This window comes from Coffea arabica, chromosome 8e (genome assembly GCF_036785885.1).
Source record: "Coffea arabica cultivar ET-39 chromosome 8e, Coffea Arabica ET-39 HiFi, whole genome shotgun sequence".
Lineage (NCBI taxonomy): Eukaryota > Viridiplantae > Streptophyta > Magnoliopsida > Gentianales > Rubiaceae > Coffea > Coffea arabica.
Window position 1 is genome coordinate 49,731,988 of NC_092324.1, and position 15,874 is coordinate 49,747,861.

General features: G+C 36.5%; 2 protein-coding genes across 2 annotated transcripts; one reads left to right on the forward strand and one right to left on the reverse strand.

Annotated features, from left to right (window-relative positions):
- Positions 1–384: 384 nt before the first annotated feature.
- On the reverse strand, positions 385–4,588 carry LOC113704059 (uncharacterized). The gene is made up of 7 exons (XM_027225697.2): positions 4,343–4,588; positions 2,485–2,928; positions 2,227–2,396; positions 2,067–2,147; positions 1,900–1,975; positions 1,690–1,779; positions 385–841 (listed from the first exon to the last, which is right to left on the reverse strand). The coding sequence occupies exons 2-7, from the start codon at positions 2,915–2,917 to the stop codon at positions 603–605; spliced, it is 1,089 nt and encodes a 362-aa protein (XP_027081498.1). The 5' UTR covers positions 2,918–2,928; positions 4,343–4,588; the 3' UTR covers positions 385–602.
- Positions 4,589–10,914: 6,326 nt separating this feature from the next.
- LOC113704283 (IRK-interacting protein-like) lies at positions 10,915–12,760 on the forward strand. Its single transcript, XM_072062069.1, has 2 exons — positions 10,915–11,108; positions 11,213–12,760. Exons 1-2 carry the CDS (start codon positions 11,022–11,024, stop codon positions 12,626–12,628), a joined length of 1,503 nt encoding a protein of 500 aa, XP_071918170.1. The 5' UTR covers positions 10,915–11,021; the 3' UTR covers positions 12,629–12,760.
- Positions 12,761–15,874: the final 3,114 nt, after the last annotated feature.

Below are 15,874 nucleotides of genomic sequence, written 5' to 3' on the forward strand. Positions count from 1 at the left end.
CGATAATCTAAAGCACATCATCATCCTAAGCATCCTCAACCTTAAGCCTAACCATCGTCATGAGTCGACGCCAATGTGATGCCTAATAGAAAAAGTACAATTTCAACTTGACAAATCTGGAAATCTATCTGTCATATAATTCATGCAAAATCGGCCACGTAATTCAAGGCTTCACTGCTGTTCCAGAAACCAAGACTTCGTACGCCATAAAATTACCAGACAAGCTCACGATGAGAGAACTAGCCGAGCACAAATTTCTCGATTTTGAGGTGGAACAAGACTTGTAATCCAAACCACCAAAACACCAGCGACAGAAAATCTCGAAGTACGATTTCACCACCATGAGGCCGCTTGATAAGTTGAACAATATAAAAAGAAAAAGCATGCCAAACGCTAATGCAGATCTTATATCATCTGTCGTATATCAGATTCGATTCAGACAGACTGATCCGAGAATCGGATCAATAACCACCACCATACTCGCGCAGAGAGTTACAACTTACAACAGATCTTGTTTCGAGATATCTGGAGGATAAGCCTAAGACATATATAGCTAGTAACTACCTAAAGCATAGCAGCACTAATACAGAGAGCTTGGATCCCTAATGCTTCCCGGCTTGATTCAAGTTAGCCGTGTCAGCTGCCCTTGATTTAACGCGGGATGAAGAACCCGACATGCCACCAACAGCTGATCTTCCCCTTCCAGCATGGTGAGGACGCGAAGGGCCTGCTGCATGTCCCATTTCTGGCACCGCACCACTCTCAAGTTGATTGGACCTTCCTACATAAGGAAGTGCCCGCCCTCCCTGATTTGCTCCATTCACAGCACTTCTTCCAGATCCTAGAGCATTGGTTGCCAACAAAAAAAATAATAATAATATAGGCATGCTTTAAATACTTCAGAAAACAGAAAAAGAAAAAAGAAAACAAATCCCCAAAGAACAAAACCATAATCAAATAATGGAAGTTAAGCAGCAAAGACTTGTCTGCAGCGCAAGGCCAAGAATGACCAATACTTCGACCTACTATCCCAATTAGCTCATCTTCTATATCCACTAAAAAGATTTCCAAAAGAGGAAAAGCAACATCCTCTTCAAACCACCAATCTCAAGCCCCATAACTAAGTGGGCTCCAAACGCAGCTATTAATTTATTGGTCCTTGGTACCGCACTGATCCAGAGACCAAATGCCTCGAAACCACCAGATTGAAGTCCAAACTCAATCTTACATGTGACGTAGTTCTCAAAAATACATTTTTTAAGCATAGTGTATAAAACCATAATGAGCAATTTGGAAAACCATAGTTCTGATAACCATAACTCATGAAGGACCACATGCAAGCAAGGTCATGCAGCTTATTGTTCCTTGTTCCGCATGACAGCTAAGAAATATAATCAATAAACAAACCCTTAGAATCAACACAATTTAAAAACGTTACAACCGCTACAGATTCCAACACCATACCCAACTAAAAGCGAATAGGATACTTCTAAACATTCCAAATTTTCTCATTTGTTAAATTCAACCCAACCTGCAGTTAACCGCCAGTTCCAAGACACTCAACTTTTCTTTTTTTAAAAAAAATAAATAAAGGAAAATGGACAAGATATCAATGAAACCTGACAAAACAATTGTTCGGCAGGAAACTGAGACAAACAAAAATTCTTCAGACAATCCAGAAACACTTACCAATAACTTCTGTGTTCAGACCATCAGTCCAGCCAGGCAGATGTTTCCTAGCCTTCCCTTTCCATGCCTCTTCAAAACCAGCAAGTTGATCTTCAAAAAAACCAACAACAGGTTAAATTATTGGCAGGGCACACAGGAGAAAAAATGAAACATCAAAGACACCATCTTGACTGAAGTTTCATCTTCACTCGAAAACAAATTTCAGTGTACCTTCTTCCAGATTGTGCAAAGTCTGCATGGAGTCCACCCTACCATCAGATTTCAGCTTCCGAGTGACAGAATGACCCTACAGAAAGTCATCGTTATTTCCTTATGCCTTCCGTCTACAACAAAAATAAATGTAACTAACACCATCTGTCTAGTAAACAAACACATACCTTGTCATGGATTCCCCTTGATACTCTATGGGCTGCTTCACGAGTAGCTGAATTAGCTTCTTTGCTTTCCTCAAATGTCATCTGCAAATTATGATTAACTTCTTGTGAAATGAAATAAAAAACCAGAACTCCACCTTATTCAAGCTAGCAGATAACTTACTCCATCACTGCCAGTCCTCCTTGTACTAGATGAAGTGTAATATGCACCATTTCCACCACCATAAGTTACAGTGGAGCTCTGGAAGCTGAAGCTTTGAGCTCGGGGTTGTGACTGTGGGATACTCCCCCGGTGGTAATCATTCCTGAACTGCACTTGTTTCCTCCTCCTCTCTGTACCATAAACCGATTAGTCTCTATCATGTATAAAAGAAACATAAAAAGCAACAAAATTCACTTGGAATTAAGGAAAAGAAAAAACCTTCAGCGTCGCCATCTGGATCCTCAACCAAAGGCTCATTGATTGACCTACCATGCTTTCTAGGGTTATCCCTCTTTTCCTTCTGATCTTCATTTTCATCTTGTTCATCATCAGAGTTCAATTCCTCAATAATAGGGCCCCTAGACCTAGGGGGATGAGAGGACTGATGACCCAGAAACCCAGTTGCTTGTGCATCCATAAATGGAACTCCACTGGGACCAAACAGGCTAGGCGCTTGAGAATGCATGAATGGACCTCTACTGGGGCCAAAGAAGCTTGACTCAAGCATACCCCCAAATGGGCGAGTGAAGAAGGGGTCATCAAATGGGTCTCTCCCTCCAAAAAAGCTAGATATTAAATCTCTATGCCCATCAAAACCACCACTGGCAAATGGGTCGCCAAAACCAAAGAAGGGGTCCCTTCCTCCTTGCATTTCTAGTTGCTCTATCACCGTCAATTTAACACCACAGAACAATGGAAAAAATGCAGACTTAGAAACCCTTCAGGAGATAATACTATCACATTTGTGAGAAAACAACATTTCCAGATAAAAATTAAACACTTCCAGTCAATGCATTTATCAGAGAAAGCAAACAGGATTTTTAAAACTTGGCTCTGACCAAATATATTTACCTTAAACAGAATTAGAAAATGCTGACATATTAATAATTTGCACAAGAAAACATCTATGGTGAATTGAAATTAACTTTAAATCAAGATTAAACCATTAACCTAGATTAGGCACAACCAATGTACATCAAATGATGCAATTCTAATAAGGTAACAAGGATCACTAAACCTTTGGCACGAATAGGCATACTAAGATATGTAGCTAAAAAGGTGATTTGACAATTAATTCACCTGAGAATCTAGACACACGTTTTGTGAGCCCAAATAAGTGTAGTAAAACTCAATCACAATGATATGATCTGTAAACTCAATCTAAAAGGTAATAAGTGACTTCATCTTACTACTCCTGAATATACGTAATTAACCAGGCAAATCATCCATATGCATAATATACTACGCATAACAACAATCAAAATACACATCCTACATATTAAACTAACTAACTGATCAAGTGCAGCGAAGATTGCAAAAGCTTGCAGGTTTATATTTTATTTCATTGGCACTAAAAAAATGATTGAAGATTATTTCACTTTATTTACACCTTATTTACACACTCTGATTTGCTTGCATCGTCAACACATTTTTCAATCACCTTTTTATCTCATATACATCGTATCAAAAAAATGCTACAATAAAAATATCTCAAATAATTTACGATCCAAACACACTCGATGTTAAACATCAGAAATGAATGTATAGATTACCACAAATTCGTAAATATAAAAAGAACGATCCACAAACGAACACGCCTACCGAAAACTCGACAATACACTCCATTTCAAAAAAAAAAAACTCAAATCTTACTGCGCATAGACAATTTCCCAAAATTAAATTTGAGAAGTCGTTCGAAAAATACAGGAAAAAAATTATGACTATTTAAGAAAAAATTAAGTTCCAAAGAATCTCCAGGGTTTCAAATTCATCAATAACGATAATTGACCAAAAATTAAAAGTAAAGTTATCATCCTGCCCCACCACCCCGGTTCCCAAATCCTTCAATCATCATTACCGAAAAAATTTATTTTGCAGAAAGAAGACCTAAAACGCAAAAGAAAGACATACCCAAACTGAAGAATCAGTCTTCATCTCCCTACTTTTTTTCATTTCATTTTGTTTTAAAAACAATAATAATTATGGGGAAAAAAGTATTGATCGAACAGAAATCCAGAAGCAAAGGAGTTCATTTCATCAAACTATCGCTACCAAAGAAACCAGAGAGAGAAAATACCTGAAGAAGACGAGAATTGAGGAAATGAAGGAAAAAAAAAACAGATAAAGTCAGGTAGAAGAAGTTTATGTTTTGGTGAAAATAATTCTCGACTTCAAGTATTTATATGGATTATTTACGTGCAATTTTTTTTTTTTAAACAAAAGGACGGTAATGAAGAATATGTTTCACGGACTTAGGCGGTGAGCAGAAGAGAGTTTATTTTTAAAATTAAAAAAAAAGTAAATAATTTAAAACTTAAGCTCTAGGTGAATTTTGGAAACTTCTAGTTTTTACTAAGTTAAGTCCAAAGCATGCGGGCTTTGCAGATTCTTGGGACCTTTTCAGGGTAATCCAGTTACAGACTGGCCCAAGAAAGCCAATAGACCAAATGGGCCTGTATGCATTGGATATTTTTCCCGCCCCATAGCAAGCCATATTACCAATGTGGACTATGGGCATTAGGTTTGTGAGAGAAGCTTAGTCTTTTCTCGTTTTATCTTTTTTATTTCTTTCTTTTTTTAACGAATAAAAGGTATGCATATTGTTTTGCAGACTCAAAATCTATTTGAATGGAAGGAAAGTTGTGTGGGAAAGTAAAATGCAAGAAAGTGAGATGAAGGAAAATGAAAATTATATTCCGCTTTACGTTCGGTTAGCAAGAAAAATTCTGAGTGGAAATGGGAAGTTGTTTATAGCTAGTGGGTCTAACTGACACATTTCCTTCAAAATCCTGCAAATTTGCAGGACACAAAATGCGGGAAATTGAAAGAAAGTGTATGAAAAATTTTCAACTTTCCCGCTAATCCAATATACATGAAAGAAAAAATAACTAACTTTCCTTTATTTTTCCATACTTTTCCTTGCAAACAAACACACTACTATCAAAAAGTAGATATTTGTTTCAATCAAATACAATAACCTATTAGTTACTCAATGGTTTATACTTGTTTTCTGAACATAGATATGTGAGCTAGCTTATGTGAGTGCAAATTTCATGCTGCAGCAAATATGAATTATGAAAAGCAGCCCAAGCCCATTTCATTTATATTCTTAAACAATCGTTCGCAGCCTAGTGACGCACAATCAGGAGTTAAACTATTTGTTGATTGAGAAAATCCAAATGAATTATGGTTGACGTTGCACAATTATTTTAAAAAAAAATAACAATGATAATATTTGTATAGCTTAATCTATCATATTGCACATGGAGGAGAGTCTAAAGAAAATGTGAAAAGAACTAGCAGGTATACAGATCTAACCGATCAAATCTCAGTGCTCTGCTATTTTCTTTTAATTTTTTTCGTTGCGGGTGATACCTCTTTTGGTGGCTCCTAGGCCAATGCTCAGTGGTTTACAATTATTTTAAATTTTGTTGGCATGACTTGTAAGATGACAACGATAAAGTACAAATAAAACTTTTTTATACCTACGGAAGGGTAACTATTCTTTACACTTGTCTAATCATGAATTGTCGTATTAACTTCTCTAACTGGAATACGAAATTTTGACAAAGAAATGGGAATGCTTTCCATCTTGTAGATTCCGAGGAAGAAGAAAGGTGACTGGAGCCCTTGACTCGTTGGTGCGCAAAACATGCAAAACTGAGGCGGCAACAGCTCTCATTAAATACCAAGTGGCATATGCCATAGCAATCCAAATTCCAAACAGTCAAAATACTCGGCAGTCGGCTATCTATTGAATTCTTTTGAGTTTTCACAGTTATGCCAGTTGACCGGAGTATGTTGGCTCTTGCTTTTCTTTTTTTTTCCCCAAACTTGAATTGATCGGTGTTTTCCCTCATTTTTCCCTTTTTCCCCTCGTTCGATTGGAATCAGAAAAGCCTTCTTTTTTTTTTGGTGCGGTGGTGGGTTATATTGAACTCTCCTTTTGTTGATAAGGTGGTGTCTGGGTTCAATTTCCATGCAAATTGGAATTCCCCACTTCTCAGCTAGTGAAACATGCCCAAAGGCATGAGGGTATTTCAGTTGAGCTGGTATCTGGGGAGGGGGAACCTCCATCTATTTTTGCAAATGACGAAATCAAGTATATTCAACTATAATTTTTGCACATAATGACGAAATTGTCACCAAGATGATATTACTATACAAAAGATATAATTCTTCCCATTTTAATGGGAGGTCAAAGATATCTAAGTCTTAACTGCTCATTGATATTTAAGTCTCAACTTCTCATTCTCATCCGCGTGCTTATATCAATTCAGTTAGCGTCATTTGAGCGGTCTAGTCGGGTTGAGTAACTATGCAAATTGTTAGACCAATTCCATGGGGCAATTCATGGTATAAAAGTATTAATTTGAATCTAAATGGACAAGATTGATTGGTTATGTGACTCAACTTTTAATGAATGAGTGACAAAAAAGTTTGTATTTCCGTATACTATTATTTTAATGTCTATATTCGTTATTTTAATATCTACGTGTATTGTTTTAGCGCATGAATTATATGGTGTAATTGAGACTGATAGTTGTACAAATTAGTGGCGCGAGTGAACAAAGCCACTCATAATTAGCTCAATGCTCAGCTCAAGAAAAACTCGGTTTGAATCAGTTTCATCTTGCTCAAGCTGCTTGAATAATAAATCAAATCGAGTTTCAAATTTCAAAATGCTCGTGTGGTTGCATGAGTATATTCGAAATTTAATAATTTTTAATTTTTAAGCATTTTGGCTTTTACAATGACCGATTGATTATTGAAAAATTTGTGATTAGATTTGTTTTAAAACTTAGTCAATGGAACTCGAAATCGAACTTGAATACTACTTGAATCTAGCTCAAGCTCTAAAACAAGATAGTTAAAAGAGCTCGATTCAACTCGAGTGACGCTCCTGACTTCTTGCTTGGTAGGGTTACGGTCAGTAGGGTTGGGAACGCACGACTCACGTGACCCACCCACGAGAGAGAGGAGAAGACGGAGACGGATAGGGTGAGAGACCACGACGACACCGGTCAGCAGCAGCCCCTCCTCTGAGAGCCGGCTGTCTAATAGGCGTCTGGGACCGCCTTCACAAAGGACTTTTCACCACCCAGCCCTATTGTCTCATTTATTATCCTCACATGCAATTCCAATTCAAGTGCATTATGCGTGTGTACACATCTTCTCTCTTTCTTGGCCTCGCTCTTTTGCACATCCTCCGCGGATCAACACGCCATCTTTTTCTCCGTGAAATAAATGGGGTAGTTGAGTATAATGAAGCTTTGATCAGAATTGAGGGATGGGATATTTAAGATGAGCTCATAAATGCTTCAACAATACCTCTAGCTACCACCTAGCTATCTAGCCAGGCTGCTGCTACTTCATTTAATTGACCCAACTTTTAACACTTTACCGCGCCAGTGAGTATTTCTATTACGGCCGTGAGTAATGTCATAGTAGTTCCACGCGTTTCCTGATATGTTTTTCTCCGTCACTCATCAGTCATTATTAATTACTAGTATATCTGATAAGCAATTGGTTGTCGTTCTCAGAGTGGTTTTCTTTTCTTTGCATTTACGTTTACTGTGGATTTGGGTTCTGACCCAAGAATTTGCCTCCTAGAAGAATTCTTTTGGTGTTTGAAATTCAACGTTGTTGAGGATATTGAAGAAGCTCTTTAATTTGAGGGTTTTCTGAATTTGATGGATCTTATGTGTCCATCGCTGGGACCTATGTGTTGCGTGCAGCCATTAAGACTTTTCAGGGCAATCTTAATTATTCGTAGCGTACTAAAATGACTTTTTGTTCTTTAGCACAATTACGCCCACTAATCACTCTGGAGTGCATTTATCTCGCGAAAAACATTACCGGGCTCTTCTGAATTTGATTTCTGTTAGGATCAACGAGTTTCACGATTTTTCTCTCACGAGTATTTTCAGTAAAAATTTCAACTGCCACTTACTGCACGCAACGTAATTAAAGATACATTTTTCTACAATAAGATCACAAGAAGATAACTACTAATGGGCGCAAGAAAAAAGGGAATCATGTGGGTTTGAAACAAATTTCATAATTTTGATTTTTGAGTTAACTACTATCTTATAGTTGACCCATCAGAGCCAAGAATCAGGAAAGTACGTAATGGTGAAGAAGAATACAAGAGAGACCGCTAGCTCGGTGTTGTTCAACGGCAAAAAATTCCAAAATCTATCAATTCCTTCGATCCACTGCGTGTTTCTTGGGGAAAGAAAACACCTTTGTATTCATTGAGGAAAGGATTAGGATGGACCGACAGGCAAATGTGAAGAATGCTTGGATTGTTTATATCGGAAAATAAAAAAAAATTGTGTACGAAAGAGGCTTCGACCTTTGCTCAAAATAATTCACGAGAGAGGTGAAACTTTTTTGGGAAATTTATTTTTGTCGAGGCTTTTAAAAATGTAGACTGACAATTATATTTAGTATTTGGTAAGGTAAGTTGGATTTGTTTAGCTGAAAATTTATTTTAAGAGTTAAAAAAATACAGAAGTTTGTTGCCAAATCAATTTCTAGAGGTCATGCAATCACATTATTATTTCAATTAGACGAAACCTAAGAAACCAAATACTACTACTAATTTAGGATCAGTTTGGTGGAGTGATTCGGGGAGCTGTTGGACATCAATTTTTTTTCTTTTTTTCACTCCTTTTTGATAGAGATGATCATTCATTTCATAAATTTGTACTATAATAAAAAATACATCAAACAACTATGATACAAATACTTGTAAAAGAAACAAAATATCTTTAGGATAAGCCAAAAAGGTAGATTAATCATTTCATTTTGATCAAGAGTGAGTTATCAAAAGTCAATTTTTTTATCATCGTAAATTGAAGACATTATTATGTCGAATTGACTTGCCCCCATGTTAGATGTATACTTGTTAGTGACTGGTGTAATGTAAAGAAGTTTGAAGCAATTCCACCACAGATCAATGATCATAGCTCTGTTGAAGCAAGGTTTTTCTTGCAATTGCTATAACTTTCAGAAATCAGAAGCCAACTAGATTCTTTAATTAACTTATCAACATTTTTGTGTCCTACAATGAATGCTTTCTTTTTTTCATCTTTTCCGTTTTTCACCCCCTTGGTAGGAGTTTGATGATTGCTTTCGTCAAAACTAAGGAAACTCTACTCAACTTAGCGGTCACAGGATCTAATTTTAGTCTTTGATTAGGAAAATTAAGCGTACGCTTGCGATTATTTGGTTAGATAAAGAAATATTTGAATTTGGACTGACATACATTTAAGTTTTGGTAGGAGTTTTGGTGGGAGGCCAACGCTTACCTTCCACCTTTGTCACTTAATTGTGGATTCCTCTGTCGGCTCTCCCTCCTCCTTATACTATGGTAGAGTAAATTATATAAATGTTATCGTTACAAAAAAAAAAAAAAAAAAAAAAGAGGAGAGAAGATACTTGCTTATTGAGCATTGCACCATTTATCATAGCCATACATCTTTTTTTTTTCGAAAAAAAATTTCTACTTATATCATAAGCGCGTCTTTCATTAAATTTTTTTATTCTACATACATAAAATAACAAGAAATGTTATAATATTAAGTGTGTTTGGATTATTAAATTATCTCAAATAATATTTCGCTTACATCATAAATATATTTTTCAATCAATTTTTTTATATTTTTAATTACTTTTTTATCTCACATACGTCACATCACAAAAGTACTACAGTAATTATTCTAAATAATATTTCAAATAATACTCTAATACTCCAAATAAAATTTTCTTATATAGAAAAGTGCTTCATTGTTACTTTTGTGTTGGTGTAACATTGTTCACAATGCAGAAAGTCACAATGCAAAATTCATCGTTTTAGAATAAAGTATTGGAAATTAGCATTTTCCAAATGCACATATTGTTTCATAAATATCCTTATGGCCGTTGCTTGTTGAAATAAGGCCGAAATTATGAAGGTTTAAAAGGTCACTATTCCAAACTAATAGAAACATGTTAAGTTGACTGCTGTCCAAAAGAGACAAAAATTTACTGAACATTCCGAAACAGATCCAGTATAAGATAAGAAAACATAACAGTTATCACATCTTTACAATATTTAGATACTATGTTTTAATTACTACCACATTTTTTTTATTAAAAAGATATTTTATTACTACTACATTAATGATACTCATCAGTTACAAAAATTCAAGATATTATACCATTTACAAAAGCTTTTTAGAATTAAATCCCAGTGCAGCTCTTTTACTGTTTGCAATTTGTTTTCTCCTGGCTATCGTATTTATTCTCTCATTTTTCATTTTCCCTGGTTTTTGGATTATGCAAACATTCTCGAGCCAAGGTAAGAGAGTGGATCTCACGAACCAATGAGAAATCAGATGCCGGATTGATGTTGAACCTTGGTTCGTTAAGGCGTGTGGTAGTTGACCATTAGTCCAGAGGCAGCGCGTGGGAACTGCAGTAACTCTGTTCCTACACAATTCGATTAGTGGCATGGAGCTCATAATTATGAAATACTTATTGGGTCAGTGACTGCAAAATCTGTGAAAATTTCATACAGAACCATGATTACAAACCGACGAAAATTCATCCATAAAGAAAATGATAGACAACGATAAGATAATGAATGAATCATCCCAAAAAATGAAAAATAAATCCATCCACCGGTCCGTCCATCCCACAAAACTTTTCTCGTGCTACTACTGCTACATTTATGATTTATCTTCTCTAGCTGGTGAAAAGCCAAGCATATGAAAGAAACCATGAATAATCCTATGGCCACTTCTTCCTCCTCGAGACCATCTATTTCTCCTCACCACCCTCCTCAGTTCACTCCTGTAAGTTTTTCTCTCTAATATATTCTTTTCTTCGTGTTGGGTTTTGTTTTCTTGACAAAATTTGCACTTTTTTGTTTTCTTTGTTTTGTTTTTTCTTGCTGAAGATTGAAGAAGGGAACGAAGATGAGGAGTTGTCGCGAAGCAGTTTCAGAGCGACGACCCCTAGTGATTCAACTGACCCGAGACACCACAACCCGACGCCATTGCATCAAAATTCTTCAGAAAAGAGAAGCAAAGAAAAGAGCACCAGAAAAAAGTTGGAGAATGGTGAAGTTGCCGGGGAAGACGACCGTGGGATCTCATGCAATAAGTGTAGGCCGGGTACCCGGGAGAAGATATCCGTCGTCCCTGTGGACAACAATGGAGTTAATAGACAATCTTTAACCAGCCCAAATGGTATTTTCAGGTCTATTTTCTCTAATTTGATAAAGAAAAGCCCCAGATCATCAGATGATCAGGGATTAGCAGTTCCTGGGGAGGAGCAATGGAAGGTTGCTGCGGCTGAGCTTTCTCATAAACTCATTCAAGCTACCAGAAAAAGAGATGAGGCGATTCTGGAGGCATCCCGGTTGAAGTATTCCATGGCTGAGTTGGAAAAGAAGCTGAACAAGCTTGAGATATACTGTCACAATTTGAAGTCCGGGCTCGAGGTTTGTGCTGGTAATAATAATGCTAATGCCCACCAGCAGTTACAAGCCAACAAGTGTTCTAATTCTAAACCTCAAGTGAATTATCAGCTGGTAAAAGTTGGTCACGATCAAGGAAAAGTGATTGAGCATTTCTTGGTTTCAGTTTCTGAGGCTCGGTCTTCAATCAGGCTTTTATCTCGATCTTTGACTCTTCAGCTCAGACAAATGGGAAACAAGGTTTATGATCGAATATCATCGCTTCTTCAACATTATGAAGTCAAGATTTCCATATCAAGAAATCCGAGAGGTTTGCTTCTGTATCTTGAAGCGCTATTGAACAGAGCCTTCTTCGAAGATTTTGAATCGATTGGGTTCCAAAAGAGTGCTCCAAACTTGATTTTGAATCCCATTGACTCTTGTGAATCAAATTTCGCGTCCTTCAACCGGCTACAAGGGCTGACCTGGGATGAAGTTCTGAATAGAGGGACCAAGCATTTTAGCGAAGATTTTAGCAGGTTTTGCGATAGGAAAATGAGCGAGATTGTGGCTATGCTGGGGTGGAATCGTGCGTGGCCCGAACAGCTTCTGCAATCCTTTTTCGGTGCGTCTAAAGCTGTGTGGTTGGTGCACCTTTTGGCTCATTCGGTTCATCCAAGCCTACCAATTTTCAGAGTGGACAAAGGTGCGACCTTCGATTCGATCTACATGGAGGACATGGGGGGAGAAAAGGCCCAAAAACTGGTGCCAACTATAGTTAGGATCATGGTTACACCCGGGTTCTATGTCTACGACAATGTCGTCAAGTGCAAGGTTCTTTGCAGGTACTACAACAGCAACAACGGGTACAACATTGACAGCAGCGGAAAGGTTTTGGTCCCATCCCCGTCATAGCAGAACGTGTACGATCACTTGATCAAGTTGTAGTACTAGTCAATTGTTAATTTGTCTCATTTTGTTGCTTCTGTTAATTAAATTAAAGAAAAGAAATATATGGGTGTTGACGGGCACGATTTTGTATGCAAATTACTTAGATTTTGAGAATCTAAGGGTCAAACCAACAAAATTTGGCATTTTCTCGTTGTTATCTTGGTATTGAGTTTCTCGTGTGTTGGTCCAAGTCAATTTGGATTTTCATCTGTTTAGTCACTTTAGACACAAATTTCTTCAGTTTCCTCTCCTGTCAAGTGCATGCTGCCCTGGATGAGATGCAATTCTTTCGAATTTTGTCAAAGCTTTTCTTTTCTTTCTTTCTTTCTTTCTTTTTTTTTTTCCTTTCTCAACATCATGGTCTTTTGTACGTAAACAAGAAAACGAAATTTCTTTACTTTTGCAGCTTCCTTTAGTTCACGTTGTGCTATCATGTCAAGACAAGTCAAAATGATCGTTTTTGTTTGTTTCATTAGCTGTTATTGTTTGCCGTAGTGGAAAATCCAGGGCTGAGGCTGTTCTCTGCGGGCAGCACCAGCAACGCACATTTAGGGCCCAGCAATTAGCAGATTGCCCCGTGGGAGTCGCACTGAAAATAGCCTACTCGTGCAAGTTGTGAGGATTCTTTCTGAGGGAATGGTTGTGGTTTTGCCATGGCAGGCTGCGGTTATAATGAACCGACCAAAGCTTGCATGGTGCGACCTCCCACAAGAACGGACTTGTTTAGCCAGTGTAGATTTTCTGACTTCTGTAATCTGTTATCGTGGAATGTGGTGCAGAAATTCACCAGATACTCGGATTGGATCACAAAATAACTTAATAAACGAAGAATTGATGTTTCATCTAGATGTATATCATAAAGTCAAATTCAAATTATGTGACATACATTCAAACATGATAGCGTATGCTGTATATATTGGCATTGTATAAAAAACTAACTATAAGTGAATTGTTATTACAAAATAGAATCAAATAAATGAAATGTGATGCTCTGATGAGTCCGATAAAAGAAGGCGAGGGGTGGGATTTAAGAACGATGAGGAGATAGGGGAATTAGAACTTAGAATCTCTATATTTTGGCATTTTAACCTTTAACTACCAAATCAAAGCCTCTTCAGCACCTATTTCCGATTAATTATAAGAAAGATGGATACTTAATCAAAATGTTTGAACTAGCAGATTGGTGTCCGGTTAATCAATTGGGAACTAGGAAGTTTCGACTGGGAAGGGGCTGTAAAATCATTCGTGGTAATTGTAGAGTTCCAACATATGCATTGCAAAACACACACGCTAAGTAACAAGTGTAAAAGAATAAAGATGCTTTTCAATTTAGTATTAGGAAGAGTTTCAAATTCATTTGCAATCACTGAACTTAATAAAGGAAAAAAAAAATGCTCAATCCTGTTTTTCTGCCAAAACAGGGACGGGATTTGAAGCGGTCCTCTGCTGTATATCCTATCCTCTTTTACAAAGTACTACTCATTAAATCGATGCAAGCACAATATTTGGTCCTTGAAAGGTCTGCCAAATGGAGAATAACAATACAGCAATGCATTGGAGGCCTAGTTGCGCTTTTAAAATCTCTCTTCTTCTTGATTTGTGGTTTTGACCTTAATTTATTGAACGGCTAATTCATTCTTATAAAGTTTACAACTCTCATGGCAATCGACCAATTTGTCACCGAAATAGGCTTCGAATTTTGAGCATTTAAACAAGGTCAAGGTTGATGAAATTGTAAATGATCTTGGAGAGATCGCACCTTTTGCAAATGTTGTTTCAAACAAGACGATAATTTCATAAAGCTCCCCCGAGGTTTCTGATGATTGCAGCCACCTCCCTTGAAATTTAAAAAATTACACTTATATCCCCTAGTGTTTATGATAGCTCTATATATTCCAAGTGAAAAGTGAGTGTAAGGGAAAAATAAACAGCATTTTGCAAATATTTCTTTATCCAAAAACTCTAACATCATCTCACCTAAAACATTACATTCAATTCCTAAGTCATTAAAATGGATTTCTTGCTTCGTTTTATATATAACTGACTACTAGGGATGCATTTGTTAAAAATAATTTCTTCACAACTTAGTAAAGAAAAAAAGTCCAAACATTAAAAAAATAATGTCTTGAAACATGGACTAAATTTTTCCTATAAAATTTTTTGAATTGACAAGTAACACTAATATTTGATTTCTTTTGTCATTTAATTTATTTTATAAATCAAATAGGGGCAATATAGGATATTCATTAGACTTTTTATGCTTACATCACTCTATTTGTTATCAAAACATACTTTCTAGGAGAGCGTTTATGCAGTTTTCCAAAACTCAAGAAAAGTGACTGCAATCGTTACAAATCTCGAGACTATCCCTTCAAACACAAAATATCAGTTGAGGTAAAAACATATAATGTTATATTGAAATGCAAAGGCAGTACGTTTTTAGTGTTTCATATGAAAGCATGTGTGTGATACAACAAAAATTGCCGCCTTGGAACTATGAAACACAAATATCTCTTTCGCGGGCTTATCTCTGTAATCTTAGAAGTTTATGATTCCTACTCATCCTATCTTACCTTGAATTAATCGTATTATAATAAACGTTGTATGTATAATCATCACGCCATTTCACATTTTTATGACGCTATTTTCTTCCCATGCAAAGATTTTTCTTTCTTATGTTTTTTCGTCGTCCGTTCACGGAACATGCCAACAAAAAGATCAGAAGAAGCAAATAGGCCTCTGACATCGTATAGCAGACCAAGCTTCCAGAAACAAAAGCCCTTTTACGGTTTCCATCCTTAACTTGTATGCATTATTTGAATTATCTTAAACTCAACAAAACCTAACCGTGTCATCTAACCCTTCACACCTTCCTCAAATTAAACGCATTTACAACCCTCCACAAAACCTTTCTTCCAAAACCAAACAACTGACGAATATACACGGTTTTTTTTTTCTTTTTCCAAATATATATAGTTATACTTCCTTGAAAGTTCCTCCACACAAACCATGTTAAAAATACTAAAATAGCCAAAGCTTGGTGTAACAATTTGACACATAAGAATCATATTTTGTAGAAGTTAAAGGGTCAGCGTTTTATTTTTATTTTTATTTTTGTAAAACAATCGCAATTAGGCAGAATGAACACATTATTTCAAATCAGCTGCCAAATATCGAAAAAGTCTTGATTTTGTAGTTAAAATTGAATCT

Bases quoted from the DNA above. Each gene is read 5' to 3' on its own strand.
- LOC113704059 (XM_027225697.2), bottom strand. From the start codon at position 2,917: ATGCAAGGAGGAAGGGACCCCTTCTTTGGTTTTGGCGACCCATTTGCC. The intron at 1,780-1,899 runs GTACACTGAAAT...GTTTTTTTGAAG, and splicing joins TTTGCACAATCTGGAAGAAG to ATCAACTTGCTGGTTTTGAA. The intron at 842-1,689 runs GTAAGTGTTTCT...CCAATGCTCTAG, and splicing joins TCTGAACACAGAAGTTATTG to GATCTGGAAGAAGTGCTGTG.
- LOC113704283 (XM_072062069.1), top strand. From the start codon at position 11,022: ATGAAAGAAACCATGAATAATCCTATGGCCACTTCTTCCTCCTCGAGA. The intron at 11,109-11,212 runs GTAAGTTTTTCT...TTCTTGCTGAAG, and splicing joins ACCCTCCTCAGTTCACTCCT to ATTGAAGAAGGGAACGAAGA.